Source organism: Loxodonta africana, chromosome 5 (assembly GCF_030014295.1).
Source record: "Loxodonta africana isolate mLoxAfr1 chromosome 5, mLoxAfr1.hap2, whole genome shotgun sequence".
Lineage (NCBI taxonomy): Eukaryota > Metazoa > Chordata > Mammalia > Proboscidea > Elephantidae > Loxodonta > Loxodonta africana.
In genome coordinates, this window is record NC_087346.1 from 160,266,781 (window position 1) to 160,282,887 (window position 16,107).

The window sequence follows — 16,107 nt, forward strand, 5'->3', positions numbered from 1 at the left end:
TCTTTCTTGAACTTGATTTAATCTCTTCCTGCCTGAGTTTCCTTGCTGCTGGGAGGGTTGCCATGAGGGTGAAACAGGACAGATGGTGGACAAGCTCTCCATGTGGCCTGGCACACAGGCAAAGGCTCAAGGGATGTGCCCACAGCCAGGTCCTTGAGTTAACCCATTGTCTCCCGTGACAACCAGGAGGTTGAAGGGTCATCGCACGTCTTGTACAGATGGGAGCCAGGGCAGGGGGAGCATGGAAGTGGGGGGGGGAGGGGCTGATGTTTGAGCCCAGGCGGCCTACGTCCCACAGCCCCACAGCTGTTGTTTTGTTGTTCTGGCCAAGATGCGCTGTGTTAAAGGCCACTCTCCAGGGTTCACTTGTGGGCCTAGAAACACGTTGGGTGTGGGTCCCTGGGAAAAATGCTGGCAGGGGGGTCAGACTCTTTGCTCGTCAACTTTAATTTCTATACAGTAGAGAAACAGACAGTACAAGCAACATGTGACTTTATTTTACAGGGAAGCTCACAATGTACCCCGAAACAGGTGTCCCCAATGAGACAGAAGGCACCTTAGAAGCAATTGCTCCACCCCAGCGTGGTGTAGGGGGTGAAGCTGGCTCAGTCCTTGCATGGTGCCCTCTCCCCACAGGTCCTGCTACCTGTGCCTTGGCCCCAAGTTCGCCTCTGGGATGCTGCCCTCCTGAATGTGAAGGAAACCTGGAAGGCCAAGCTCCTTGTGGTCCACGGGGTGCCCGGCCACCCGGCCAGGCCCCGCCTGCTAAGGGGGAGCCGGAGGTGGTCCTGCCTGCCAGGGCTCCGGACGGTGGGGCGGACAGTCCCCAGTCACAGTGTGGGGGGGCATGGGGGCAGAGGGATGCTGGAGCCCAGGAGGCCTTCCCTAGGGAAGGCCGGGAGGGGAGAGCATGCCAGGGCAGGGCGGGGCAGGAGGAGCAGGGGGGCATTTCAGAGGGCAGTACCAACAGGTGCGAAGGCAAGGGGACGTAGGAGAGCTACAGAAGTCACTTCTGGATACCCAAAACCTTGGAAGGCCACCCCAGAGGCATCGTGTGGCCCTCTCAGGCACCGGGACAGGGAGCCAGCACCCCTGAGGCTGATGTCAGAGCCTTGGCCCGGCCTCTGGCCCTCTGGGGTGGGGGGCGCGGGTTTCGGCTCTGCTGAGGACCGAGCACGGTCCTTTGTCTGGTTGGCATGCCTTAGGCTCCTAGGCCTGGGACCCTTGTCCGTCATCGCAGGCTCTGGCCAGGCGCTGGGGCAACACCCACCTCACAGGACCACCTCGGGCGAGATGCTGAAGAGCAGGTTCTCACTGCCCCTGAGCACCTCCAGCAGGAGCTGTGACTCTGTCAGTACCGCCTCCTGCATATCGTTGGCGTTTACCAAGGGGCGCCCATTGACCTTGACGATGACGTCGCCATCTTCGATGCCGCTTCTGCCAACAGGGGAGACACCTAGTCACCACGCACGCCCCGGCTGGGCCAGAACCCCGCGTCTGAGCCTCCGGTGAGCTCATCTCAACAGTCTGACAAAAAAAAAAAACCTCAACTGGAAAGAACCGTGCCTTGACTGCAGAGTTCTTAAACCAAAAAGTCAAACCAGCTGCCATCGAGTGGACTCCGACCCGTGGTGACCCCTGCGTGTCAGAGTGGAACTGTGCCACACGGAGTTTCCAACGGCTGAGTTCTCAGTACATCATCAGGCCTTTCTTCTGAGGCACATCTGGGTGGACTCAAACCTCCGGTCTTTCGGTTAATAGTGAGTGGAGTGCTTAACCACTGTGCCACCCTACACGACCTGATTGCCATCGAGTCAATTCCCGCTCATAGCGACCCTACAGGACAGAGTAGAAGTGCCCCACAAGGTTTCCAAGGAGCAGCTGGTGGATTCAAACTGCCGACCTTAACCACTGTGCCACCACGGCTCCGTTTGCACCACCCAGGCCTCCACAAAGATCTGAAGAAAACTGATGTCATATGAAGGCCACACATTTTTCCAAAGGACTTCTTCCGGGCATCAGAAGGACTGGGTTCAAGTTCTGCCTGCAGCCTTCCTGGAGGGGCTGCCTGGGGCCAGTCACTCTGCACTTCCAGCCTCAATTTCCCCATCTGTAGCCCTACGTAAGGCAGCACCTTGCATATGGCACAGGTGGGTGTTAATGCTGCCGCAATGACTACCCGTTCTGGCGCTGGATGAGGCAGAGCTGCAGGGCCAGCCTCCCTGTGACTGTCCCTCCTCAGGCCTTTCTCACCCAGAAGGAAGGCAGGAGAACACAGCGGTAAATGTCCGGGCACCAGGCCAGGCTGACCAGGCTCTGAGCCCTGGCTCTATGTGTGCCTGCTGGGTGACCGTGGAGAAGGAGCTTCTCTAAGCCTCAGGCTCCTCATCGGAAACGGGCTGAGAGCAGCCACCAGCCCTGCCTGGGTCACAGCAAGGAGGAACTGGCCTGGTTCCCTCCTGCTCTTGCCAGCTGGGCTGGCTTGGGGAGGCACCCGTACGGTCAGTGACACCCAGTGACTGGCTGAATAAAAGGCCTGCACTTCTGTGGCCACCCTTTGGCTTCATGTATCCATCTCTTGGCCATCCTTACTGAAAGCAGCTGTGTGTGGGGTGGGTGCCGTCTGCGTTCACCCCCGAAGGCCACAGTGCTCAGCTGAAGGGTCCTCTTCTGGACTGAATTGTGTATCCCGGAAAACATGTTGGAATCCTAACCTCTATACAGCTGGATGTGACCCTGTTTAGAAACAGGGTTTTCTTTGTTATATGAATGAGATCATATTAGAGTAGGGTGAGTCCTAAGCCCAATCCCTTCCGAGTTATGAAAGAACCAGAATAGACAGAGACACACATGGGGGAAGGCAGACACTGTGTGAGAGCCAAGGAATCAAAGAACGCCCAGGTTACAGATGAGGAAGGAACAGACAGGGCTGAGACCTCGATGTGGACTTCCAGCCTCCAGAACTGTGAGAAAATGAACTTCTGATCTTTAAAGCCCCCCACTTGTGGGGTTTGTGTTACAGCAGCCTTAGGAGACAAAGATGGGCCGTATCTCAAACGCTGCAGGGAACAGCACTGAATATAAAACAGAAACATGGGTCCGCCGTGTCTGGGGGCTGCGTGGGGCTGGAGTCCTGTGGCCTGGCTCCTTTCCACCCCACACCCTAGACCCCTTAGACCTCTCTGGGAATTGCCCCAGCTTCGGGAAACACTGTTTAAAACCTCTGATCTGATCCAACCCATCCCTTGTATAGATGGGAGACAGAGGCCAGAGTCCAAAACATCGGCTGCTGCCGAATCGACCCCCACTCAGGGCAGTGGCTGATTTTTTGGAAGTAGATTGATAGGCCTTTCTTCTGAGACACCTCTGGGTAGACTCGAACCTCCAACCTTGCGGTTAGCAGCTGAGCTTGTGAACCATTTGCACCGCCCAGGGACTCTGAGGCCAAAGTAGGGGGAGAAATTTGTTTAAAGTCCTCAGGAAACACATTAGCCACATGGTTACATAGCAACCTCACCGCACTGCATGCCTTGAATTACAATGTTGCCAACTATAACGCTTCTCTCGCCCTTGGCACTTCTTTAAAAGACAACCATGCTTTATCTCTTTTGATCTCGACACCATCTCCCTGGGTAGAAAGAGTAGGCTGGATCATCCCCACTTTACAGGTGAGGAGACTGAGGCCCAGCAAGACCCGGCCAGCCACAGGGTGGGCAAGAGGCAAGGGGTAAGTCGGCTCAGGTGGACACGTTTTAGCCTCCACTCCTCTGTCTCCCGAGACCCTAAGGAAAGGACATTCTGCAGCCTTCCCCAGCTTCCACTTGCCCTATCACATCACTTTGCCAGGGAGGTCAACGTCTACCACGGACACAGCAGTAAGCACAAGAGGTCAGTGCCTCCCACCTCCCAGAGCGTCTGCACCTTCCCATCCGGCCTCTCCGCTGCCGCTGGGCAGAGCCTACCTTTGACAAGGAGAGTTTGGAAGAACCTCCTGCACATAAATCCCACTGCTGACTTCTGGGAAGTTTAGGTTGTTGGCCTTCAGTTCTTGCACCAAGCTGAAAGACAGTTCGCCTGTTAGAGAACAGCCTCTGAGCTCCTGAACCGGCTGTGGTAGGAAGCTGCGCCTTTCTCTCTGCCACCCAGGCCAGACAAGGAGTCCTCTCTGGGTGCCCACTGCCCTGTCCTAACGCTGACCACGTGGGGTTGTCACTGTCTGCTCTTTGTTTGCCCACTAGACAAGGGATCCTTGAGAAAAAAACAGGGAAGGTTGGTACAGTGGAAAGGAGACCATGTGCCTGAGGACCGGGCTGAGTCTTCTTCGAGGGAATCTTCCCAGACTGCCTTCTCCTCTACCCCAACAGAGGCGGTGGGGGGGGGGGGGTTGGTGCTTCCCCTGGTTCTTTCAGCCACGTCACACTGGGAATGACATACAATCATCACGGGTTATTTGCTTGTCAGTATCCCCACACTGGACTATGAGTCTGAGGGGTCAGTTATCAGTGCTTACTCTGAGCCAGAGACAAGGAAGGAAGGAAGGGAGGGAGGGAGGGAGGGAGGGAGGGAGGGAGGGAGGGAGGGAGGGAGGGAGGAAGGGAGGAAGGAAGGAAGGAAGGAAGGAAGGAAGGAAGGTGAATAGATGGGTGCATGGATGGATGAATAGATGGATTGTGAATGGATGGATGGATGGAAGGTCAATTGATGGATGTGTGGATGTTTGGACGGCAAAAGGATGGCTGGTGGATAGATGGTAGATGGATGGATGGATGGGTGGATGGATGGTGGGTGGATGGATGGATAAGTGGGTGAATGGAAGAATACTGCTATTTTTAAAGGATAAATTCATATATTGGTCTTTCATGCAAATTGCTTTCAAATTTATTCCCTAGATTAACAGTTGCTGATACAGGGAGAAATATCATTTTAGGGATTGCATGGATTTGTCATGCAATAGTTAAGCACCTGGTTGCTAACTGAAAGGTTGGTAGTTTGAACCTACTAGCCGCTTCGTGGAGGATACCCTATCAGCTGCTCCTGTAAAGATTTCAGCCTAGGGAACCCTATGGGGGATGTTCTACTTTGTCGTATGGGGTCACCAGGAGTTGGAATGGACTCAACAGCACACAATAACAAAATGAGTTTGAGGGTTTCGTCAACTGAGCTTGCCTTAGTTCTACCCTGAGCTCCACACTGCAATGACTCTGCCTTTTTCAATCCTGTGACCTTGACTGTATTTCCCTCCCTTCCTCCCTCTCCTTCCTCCTCCCATCCACTTCTGTTTTCACTCCTTCAGTATTTCTAGGGCAACCACTCTGCAGCAGACCTGGTCAGAGGCAGAGCAGAGGGACAAGCAGGATACAGTCCTCATTGCCAAGGAGCTCAGGGTCAGGCAGGGAGGCAGGCCCACAAACAGGAATCCCCACGGCAGGACCAGGGCAATGGTGTGGACGGATGACAGGCTACTGAGCAAACGGGGGGCACCTCCTCCCTCCTGGGGACCTGGGAGGTGCAGTAGGCTGAATAGCCCCATTGGCATCAAGTCCATTCTGACTCATTTCGACCCTATAGGGCAAATAGAAGTGCCCCATATGGTTTCCAAGGAGCGGTTGGTGGACCTCTTAACCACTTCGCCACTAGGGCTCTGTGGGCTGAATAGTGTCCTCCAAATTCATGTCCACCCAGAGCCTCAGAATGTGACCTTGTTTGGAAATAAGGTCTTTGCAAATGTAGTTAATGAAGGATACTGAGATCAAATTAACCTGGAAGAGGGCGGGGCCTAAATCCAATGGCTGGCGTCTTCATAAAAGAAAGGAGAAGGAGGTCTGGACACAGAGACACAGAAGACAGTTGCCCACGTCAAGACAGAGGCAGAGATTGGAGTGATGTGGCCACAAACCCAGGGACGTCTGGGGCCACCAGAAGCTGGAAGAGGCAGGGAAGGATCCTTCCCTAGAGCCTCTGGAGGGAACACAGCACTGCTGACACCTTGATTTCAGGCTTCTGGTTCCCAGACTGTGAGAGAACACATTTCAGTTGTTCTAAGGTCCCCACTGTGTGGTGATTTGTTACAGCAATCCCAAGACAAATCCAGGAGGCTTCGTGGAGGAAGGGGTGCCTGAGTGGAGTCCCGAGGCTATAAAGGAATGTACCAGGCAGAAAAGGGGAACAGTGTCCCCGGCAGAGGGCTAGACCAGCTGAGCAAAGGCTCAGGAGCCAAAGCAGATCTGCTCTTCTGAGGACCAGCAAGCAGCAGGCAAGGCAGAGCCAGGGCCTGGGAGGAGGCCAGGGTGTAGGTGGCTGGAGGGGTGCAGGGCTGCCTTCCAGACACTGACCTGGGTGTGATGGTCCGCATCCGTATGCCGATGAACCGCTTCTTCAAGTCTGCAAACAAACCATGGACTCGGTTAGATCAACAAGACTACAGGGGACATAAATCCTCCTGAAACCAGCAGGAGCCCTTGTGAGCTGCCTGCCCAGCCCAGAGCAGTCGGCTCCAGGGGCTGCATCCCGCACCCTCCATGCGGCAGCAAACCTGTCCTGCTGTCTATCCTGCACTCTTTTCTAGGTAGAGCGCAACTTCCTCCATGGTGAGCACTGTCTTCACCCTCCTCCACGGTGAGCACTGTCTGTCCTTCACCCTCCTCCACGGTGAGCACTGTTTGTTTGCACTGTCTTCCAGGGTGAGCACTGTCAGTTCCCCATGCCCTCCTCTGAAGGTACACACAGGCCCTCATTCAGAGGACAGAGGCTGAATCTCAACTCTCTTCAAGCGAGTGACTCAATTTCCATCCAAGATGGAGAAAAGGGACCTGATTTATCCTGCTGTCCAAAACAATTAAAAAGCCAGGCAAAATATATGAAACCACAGTTCTCAAGACACTGGACATTACGCATCAAAGACAGAGATGGCTGAGAGACAGAAAATGAACAGGTGAGCCCTAAGATTGTCCCAGCTTGCTGTCTACAAGTCTCAGGCTGTGTCTCAGGGAGGGGAACCTGGGTGGAGTCTGGGAACTCCCTGAATTGAAGAGAAAGACCTGGGATTCTGTGGAGGCCACAACAGTTTGTTGGACAGAAAGCCAGGGGGGAGGGAGCTACACAGGGAACCCCACGGACTCTCAGGGGGGCCCCTTTGGCCTCTTCAAGTATTCAGCCAAGTACTGATGCACGCATGCCCGTGAGAAAATACCCAACACCAGGGCAGGAACCACCCAGAAACATTAGTGGAATAATCCCTGGCGCTCACACCGCACCAGGAATAGCGCCTGCTCCTACAGACCAGAAAGGAAAACCTCATAATTCACTGGGCACCAGGCCAAGTACTCAGAAGGGTTTTGCCTCAGCACCTATCGCCATCCAGTCGATGCTGACCCAGGGCGACCGCATGTGTTACAGAGTAGAACTGAGCCCCATAGTGTTTCCTTGACTCCAGGCTTCACAGAAGCAGCTCACCAGGCTTGTCTTTCATGGTGCTGCTGGATGGGTTCGAACCACCAACTTTTTGGTTAGTAACTGAGAACAAAGGGTTTGTGCCATCCAGGGACCTTCTGCCTAAGTAGTGGGTCAAAATTAAGTCCACACTAAGCACTGTTTTGGTCCCACCCAACAAAGCTTAAAAGCAAAATCTGGAACTTTCAAATTATTTCCAAACTTAACTGTGTGCCAGGAAAAAAAAAAAAATCAAGAATATTTACAGGAATATAAAAATATCCAGCACCCACTAAAGTAAAATTCACAATGTCTGGCATCCAATAAAAAATTACCAGGCAAGTAAAAAAGCATGACCCATATTGAAGAGAAAATTCAATGAATCGGAGCTGACCCAGAGATAACGTTTGTATATTCTGAACTATACAACAATTCTCAATATTTTTTAAGTCCTAGCCAGGGCAGTTAGGCTAGACAAAGAAATAAAGGGTATCCGGATTGGCAAGGAGGAAGTAAAGCTATCACTATTTGCAGATGACATGATCTTATACACAGAAAACCCTAAGGAATCCTCCAGAAAACTACTGAAACTAATAGAAGAGTTTGGCAGAGTCTCAGGTTATAAGATAAACATACAAAAATCACTTGGATTCCTCTATATCAACAAAAAGAACATCGAAGAGGAAATCACCAAATCAATACCATTCACAGTAGCCCCCAGGAAGGTAAAATACTTAGGAATAAATCTTAACCAAAGATGTAAAAGACCTATACAAAGAAAACTACAAAGCTCTACTACAAGAAATTCAAAAGGACATACTTAAGTGGAAAAACATACCTTGCTCATGGATAGGAAGACTTAACACAGTAAAAATGTCTATTCTACCAAAAGCCATCTATACATACAATGCACTTCCGATCCAAATTCCAATGTCATTTTTTAAGGTGATAGAGAAACAAATCACCAACTTCATATGGAAGGGAAAGAAGCCTCGGATAAGCAAAGCATTACTGAAAAAGAAGAAGAAAGTGGGAGGCCTCACTCTACCTGATTTCAGAACCTATTATACAGCCACAGTAGTCAAAACAGCCTGGTATTGGTACAACAACAGGCACATAGACCAGTGGAACAGAATTGAGAACCCAGATATAAATCCATCCACATATGAGCAGCTGATATTTGACAAGGGCCCAGTATCAGTTAATTGGGGAAAAGATAGTCTTTTTAACAAATGGTGCTGGCATAACTGGATATCCATTTGCAAAAAAATGGAACAGGACCCATACCTCACACCATGCACAAAAGCTAACTCCAAGTGGATCAAAGACCTAAACATAAAGACTAAAACGATAAAGATCATGGAAGAAAAAATAGGGACAACCCTAGGAGCCCTAATACAAGGCATAAACAGAATACAAAACATTACCAAAAATGACGAAGAGAAACCAGATAACTGGGAGCTCCTAAAAATCAAACACCTATGCTCTTCTAAAGACTTCACCAAAAGAGTAAAAAGACCACCTACAGACTGGGAAAGAATTTTCAGCTATGACATCTCAGACCAGCGCCTGATCTCTAAAACCTACATGATTCTGTCAAAACTCAACCACAAAAAGACAAACAACCCAATCAAGAAGTGGGCAAAGGATATGAACACACACTTCACTAAAGAAGATATTCAGGCAGCTAACAGATACATGAGAAAATGCTCTCGATCATTAGCCATTAGAGAAATGCAGATTAAAACTACGATGAGATTCCATCTCACACCAGCAAGGCTGGCATTAATCCACAAAACACAAAATAATAAATGTTGGAGAGGCTGTGGAGAGATTGGAACTCTTATACACTGCTGGTGGGAATGTAAAATGGTACAACCACTTCGGAAATCTATCTGGCGTTATCTTAAACAGTTAGAAATAGAACTACCATACAACCCAGAAATCCCACTCCTCGGAATATACCCTAGAGAAATAAGAGCCTTCACACAAACAGATATATGCACACCCATGTTTATTGCAGCTCTGTTTACAATAGCAAAAAGCTGGAAGCAACCAAGGTGTCCATCTACGGATGAATGGGTAAATAAATTGTGGTATATTCACACAATGGAATACTACGCATCGATAAAGAACAGTGACGAATCTGTGAAACATTTCATAACATGGAGGAACCTGGAAGGCATTATGCTGAGCGAAATCAGAAGCAAAAGGACAAATATTGTATAAGACCACTATTATAAGATCTTGAGAAATAGTATAAACTGAGAAGAACACATACTTTTGTGGTTACGAGGGGGGGAGGGAGGAAGGGAGGGAGGAAGGGAGGGAGAGGGTTTTTTACTGATTAATTAGCAGATAAGAACTGCTTTAGGTGAAGGGAAGGACAACACTCAATACATGGAAGGTCAGCTCAACTGGACTGGACTGGACCAAAAGCAAAGAAGTTTCCGGGATAAACTGAATACTTCAAAGGTCAGCGGAGCAAGGGCGGGGGTTTGGGAACCATGGGTTAAGGGGACTTCTAAGTCAATTGGCAAAATAATTCTATTATGAAAACATTCTGCATCCCACTTTGAAATGTGGCGTCTGGGGTCTTAAATGCTAACAAGCGGCCATCTAAGATGCATCAATTGGTCTCAACCCATCTGGAGCAAAGGAGAATGAAGAACATCAAGGTCACAGGACAACTAAGAGCCCAAGAGACAGAAAGGGCCACATGAACTAGAGACTTACATCATCCTGAGACCAGAAGAACTAGTTGGTGCCCAGCCACAACCGACGACTGCCCTGACAGGGAGCACAACAGAGAACTCCTGAGGGAACAGGAGATCAGTGGGATGCATACCCCAAATTCGCATAAAAAGACCAGACTTCATGGTCTGACTGTGACTAGAGGAATCCCGGCGGGCATGGTCCCCAAACCTTCTGTTGGCACAGGACGGGAACCATCCCCGAAGACAATTCCTCAGACATGAAAGGGACTGGACAGTGGGTGGGAGAGAGATGCTGATGAAGAGTGAGCTAATTATATCAGGTGGACACTTGAGACTGTGTTGGCATCTCCTGTCTGGAGGGGGAATGGGAGGATAGAGAGAGTTGGAGGCTGGCAAAGTTTTCATGAAAGGAGAGACTGGAAGGGCTGACTCATTAGGGGGAGAGCAAGTCAGAGTAAGGAGTAAGATGTATATTAACTTATATGTGACAGACTGACTTGATTTGTAAACATTCACTTGAAGCTCAATAAAAGTTAATTAAAAAAAAATTTCTGTTATACAAAACATGCTCTCTGATCGCCAAGACATTAAACTGTCAATTATAGAAAGGTATCTAGAAAATTCCCAAATACTTGGAAGCTAGATAATACACTTCTAAGGAATCCCTGGTGGCATAGTGGTTAAGAACTACAGCTGCTAACCAAAAGGTCGGCAGTTTAAATCCACCAGCCGCTCCTTGGAAACCCTATGGGGCAGTTCCTACTCTCTCCTATAGGGTCTCAATGAGTCAGAATCCACTTGATGGCAATGTTTTTTTTTTTTTTTTTTAAGAAATCTATCTTCAAAGAACAAATGAAAACGGAAATTAGAAAGTATTTTGAACTGAACAAAAAACAACACAGCAAAACTTGTAGGATGCAGGTAAAGCAGCCCTTTGTTAGGTGGTGGTTGTTACGTGCCAGCGAGTCAGCTCATAGCAACCCTATGCACAACAGAACGAAACACCGCCCGGTCCTGCACTACCCTCACAATCCTTGTTATGCTTGAGTGCGTCGTTGCAGCCACTGTGCCAATCCATCTTGCTGAGGGTCTTTCTCTTTTTCGCTGACCCTCTACTTTATGAAGCCTGATGCTCTTCTCCAGGCACTGGTCCCTCTTGGTAACATGTCCCAAGTATGTGCAACTTAGTCCTGCCATCCATGCTTCTAAGGAGCACTCTGGCTGTACTTCTTCCAAGGCAGATTTCCTTGTTCTTCTGACAGTCCATGGTATATTCAATTTCTTTGCCAACACTATAAGTCAAAGGTATCAGTTCTTCTTTGGTCTTCCTTATTCATTATCCAGCTTTTGCGTGCATATGAGGTGGTTGAAAACACCGTGGCTTGAGTCGGGCACCTTAGTCTTCAAGGTGACATGTTTGCCTTAGAGGAAAACTAATAGAACTAAAATGCCTATATTAGAAAAGATGAAAGGTCTCAAATCAATGACCTTTCTACCTGAAACACTAGAAAAGGAAGATCAAATGAAGCCCAAAGTAGGCAGGTGAAAGGATACAGTAAGACTGGAAATCAGTGAAATTGGAAAGAAAAACACAACAGAGAAAATAAATGAAACCAAAAGCTGGTTTTTGAAATCAATGAAAATGATAAACATTTAGCCACACTGATCAGGAGAAAGTAGCCCTGGTGCCGCAGTGGTTAAGAGATGAGCTGCCAACCAAAAGGTCAGCAGTTCGAATCCACCAGCTGCTCCTTGGAAACCCGACGGGGCAGTTCTACTCTGTCCTGTACGGTCGTTATGAGTCAGAATCGACTCGGCGGCAGCGGGGGTTTAACATCAACGATGGTAACAAAACAATAGCAAGACAGGGGAGGGGGGATGCGGAAGGGGGCCTGCTTAAAGGGCATGGGGTGCTCTTCGGGGTGGTGGAAACGTTTTAAAACTAGCGAGGTGGTGTCGTGCCGCACTGTGAACAGGCTGTTGGTGTTGTCAGCCGACCTGTGGATTCCGACTCACGGCTACCCCAGGTGTCAGAGCTGCTCCACGAGGTTCGCAAGGCTGCGACATTTCAGGAGCAGGTCACCAGGGCCTTTCTCCTCAGGCACCTTGGGGGCGGGTTTGACCCTCCAACCTCCTGGCTAGTAGCTGAGCACTTAGCTGTTTGCACCACCCAGGGACGAAATGCCTCTTATTGTACACTTTAAAATAGTAAACTGTATGGTACGTGTATTTAACCTCAATTCATTTAAAACCCAATATTCTGGAAAAGGCAATATTATGGAGGCAGTCCACCACATGTCTGTCAGCTTGTCACACTGCGCTGGCTTGCGTATTGTCTTGATACTGGAAGGTTTGCCACCACTATTTCAAACACCAGCAGGGTCACCCTTGGTGGGCAGGTTCCAATAGAACTTCTAGACTAAGACAACTAGGAAGAAGGACGCAGCAGTCTACTTCTGAAAAAACTGGCTAGTAAAACCTTATGAATAGCAGAACACTGTCTGACACAGTGCCAGGAAGATGAGCCCCTCAGGTTGGAAGGCACTCAAAAGACAACTGGGCAAGAGCGGCCTCCTCAAGGTGGAGTCAGCCTTAATGATGAGGATGGAGTCAAGCTTTCAGGACCTTCATTCGCTGATGTGACACGACTCAAAATGAGAAGAAACAGCTGCAAACATCCATTAATAATCAGAATGTGCAACGTATGAAGTACGAATCTAGGAAAATTTGTCATTGTCAAAAATGAAATGCAATGCATAAAGATCTATATCCTAGGCGTTAGCGAGCTGAAATGGACTGGTATTGGCCATTTTGAATAAACAACACCATGATAAACAGGGAAAATAATTGAAGTTGTCAAGGATTTCATTTTACTTGGAGCCACGATCAACGCCTATGGAAGCAGCAGTCAAGCAATCAAGTGACATATTGCATTGGACAAACCTGCTGCAAAGACCTCTTTAAAGTGCTGAAAAGGAAAGATGTCACCTTGGAGACTAAGGTGCGCCTGACCTGGGCCATGGTATTTTCAATTGCCTCATGTGCATGGGGAAGCTGGGCGATGAATAAGGAAGACGAAAAACTGATGCATTGTAATTACGGTGTTGACCAAAAATATTGAATGTGCCACGGGCTGCCAGAAGAACAAACAAATCCATCTTGGAAGAAATATAGTCAGCGTGCTCCTTGGAAGGGAGGAAGGCAAGACTTCGTCTCAAGCACTTTGGACATGTTATCGGGGGGACCAGACCCTGGAGAAGGGCATTAGGCTTAGTAGAGTAGAGGGTTAGTGAAGAAGAGAAAGACCCTCAATGAGATGAATTGACACAGTGGCTACACCAATGGGCCCAAACATAACAACGATTGTGAGGATGGCATGGGACCGGGTAGTGTTTCATTCTGTAGTACACAGGGTCGCTATGAGTCAGAACCGACTCAACAGCATCTAACAAGAACAAGACGGAGACAGTAAAAAGATCAGGGGTTGCCAGGGGCCCAGAGGGAAGGGGGAGGAGTGAACGGGGGAGCCCAGGGCATTTTTACGGCAGGGAAACTATGCTGTGTGATGCTGTCACGGTGCACGTGTGACATGAGGCATTTGTCAATGCCCACAGGACTACACGACACAGAGTGAGCGCTGACGTTAACTGTAGACTCTAGTTAATAACAATATATCGGTCTTGGCCCATCAGTGGTAACAGACCTGCCCATCAGTGGTAACAGACCTAGCACAGGAATGCGGGACATTAATAAAAGAGGAAACTGTGCGGGAGGGAGCGGGTACACAGAGGTCTCTGTGCTTTCTGCACAGTTTTTCCGTAAACCTAAAACTGCTCTTAAAATAGTCTACTAAGAACAACAAAGGCAAAACCAAAGTGAGAGTTACGGGTTGGGCACCAGCCCTGTGCCAGGCTTTCGCGTGTGTCACAGCTAATCGCGGCCGCAGCCTCGCCACAGTGACTGCCCCCAGGTCCCCATGTCAGCAAACAGCACCCCAACCCCCCATGCTCAGACCCTGGAGGTGCCCTCCACTTCTCTCCCCCTCAAATTCCATATCCCACCTCAGCAAACTTTGTCGGCTCGGTGCCCAAGGTGGACCCTGGACGCAGCTGCTGTCACCCCCTGCCATCACCAAAAGGGCCATACCACCTGGAGGGCAGCCAAGACCTTCCCACGGTCCCCAGCACCCACTCTTGTCCCAGCTGTTTACTCCCTGCTCTGCAGCCAGAGGGACCCTTACAAATATCACTCCCACCGGAACCTTCCAACGGCCCCCACACTTGGAGTAGAACCTAGCATCTGAGCAGTGCGATGTGGCTGGTGAGCTGGCCCCCTCTCCCACCCACCCGGCTCCTCGCTAATCCCGAACCTGCCCGGCACACGCTCAATACGAGGACAGGTGCACGTCATCGGCTCCTGCCACGGGCTTCCCGATTCCACTGAGCCTGCACCCGCTCCCCTCATCAGGTCCCTGCCCTAAGGCCACCTCCACGGGTCTTCTCCTGCCTGCCCCCTCCTGAGCAGCCCCCACCTCACTGGCCTCTCCAGGTCTCTCCCTGTCATGGATTGAATTATGTCCCTCAAAAATATGTGTCCACTTGGCTAAGCCATAATTCCCAGTATTGTGTGCTTGTCCTCTGTTTTCTGATTGTAATTTTATGTTAAAGAAGATTAGGGCGGGACTGTAACACCACCCTTGCCCAGGTCAAATCCCTGATGCAATGTAAAGGGAGTTTCCATGGGGTAGGGCCTGCACCATCTTTTATCTCTCAAAAGAGAAAAAGAAAAGGGAAACGAGCAGAGACTTGGGGACCTCATACCACCAAGAAAGAAGCACCCAGAGCAGAGGGCGCCTTTTGGACTCACGGCTCCTGTGCAGAGAAGCTCCGAGTCCGGGGGAACATTGAAGAGAAAGCCAACAGAGAGAGAAAGCCTTCCTCTGGAGCTGATGCCCTGAATTTAGACTTTTAGCCTACTTTACTGCGAGGAAATAAATGTCCTTGTTAAAGCCAACCACTTGTGGTATTTCTGTTCTAGCAGCACTAGGTGACTGAGACACCGTCCACTGTGTATTTCTGTTAGAGCAGCACTAGGTGACTGAGACACCATCCACTGTGTATTTCTGTTAGAGCAGCACTAGGTGACTGAGACACCATCCACTGTGGTATTTCTGTTACAGCAGCACTAGGTGACTGAGACACCATCCACTGTGGTATTTCTGTTACAGCAGCACTAGGTGACTGAGACACCATCCACTGTGGTATTTCTGTTACAGCAGCACTAGGTGACTGAGACACCATCCACTGTGGTATTTCTGTTACAGCAGCACTAGGTGACTGAGACACCTTCCACTGTGGTATTTCTGTTATAGCAGCACTAGGTGACTGAGACACCATTCACTGTGGTATTTCTGTTACAGCAGCACTAGGTGACTGAGACACCATCCACTGTGGTATTTCTGTTACAGCAGCACTAGGTGACTGAGACACCATCCACTGTGGTATTTCTGTTATAGCGGCACTAGGTGACTGAGACACCCTCCACTGTGGTATTTCTGTTACAGCGGCACTAGGTGACTGAGACACCATCCACTGTGTCATTTCTGTTACAGCACCACTAGGTGACTGAGAGACCATCCACTGTGGTATTTCTGTTACAGCAGCACTAGGTGACTGAGACACCATCCACTGTGGTATTTCTGTTACGGCAGCACTAGGTGACTGAGACACCATCCACTGTGATATTTCTGTTATAGCAGCAGTAGGTGACTGAGACACCTTCCACTGTGGTATTTCTGTTATAGCAGCACTAGGTGACTGAGACACCTTCCACTGTGGTATTTGTGTTATAAAAGCACTAGGTGACTAAGACACCATCCACTGTGGTATTTCTGTTACAGCAGCACGAGGTGACTGAGACACCATCCACTGTGGTATTTCTGTTACGGCAGCACTAGGTGACT

The 16,107-nt window shown here is 49.6% G+C and overlaps 1 protein-coding gene across 2 annotated transcripts in view; it reads right to left on the bottom strand.

Moving 5' to 3' along the window:
• Nucleotides 1–475: 475 nt before the first annotated feature.
• HTRA3 (HtrA serine peptidase 3) overlaps nt 476–16,107 on the bottom strand; it is a 57,915-nt gene continuing 42,283 nt past the window's right edge. The window contains exons 7-9 of one of the 2 annotated variants that reach the window (XM_064286191.1): nt 6,333–6,381; nt 3,963–4,058; nt 476–1,437 (exon numbers count right to left, since the gene is read on the bottom strand). In XM_064286191.1, coding sequence (XP_064142261.1) covers nt 1,272–1,437; nt 3,963–4,058; nt 6,333–6,381 — 311 coding nt within the window. In that variant the 3' untranslated portion in view covers nt 476–1,271. The remainder of the gene's footprint in view (nt 1,438–3,962; nt 4,059–6,332; nt 6,382–16,107) is intronic. The other variant, XM_064286192.1, reaches the window with a different exon arrangement.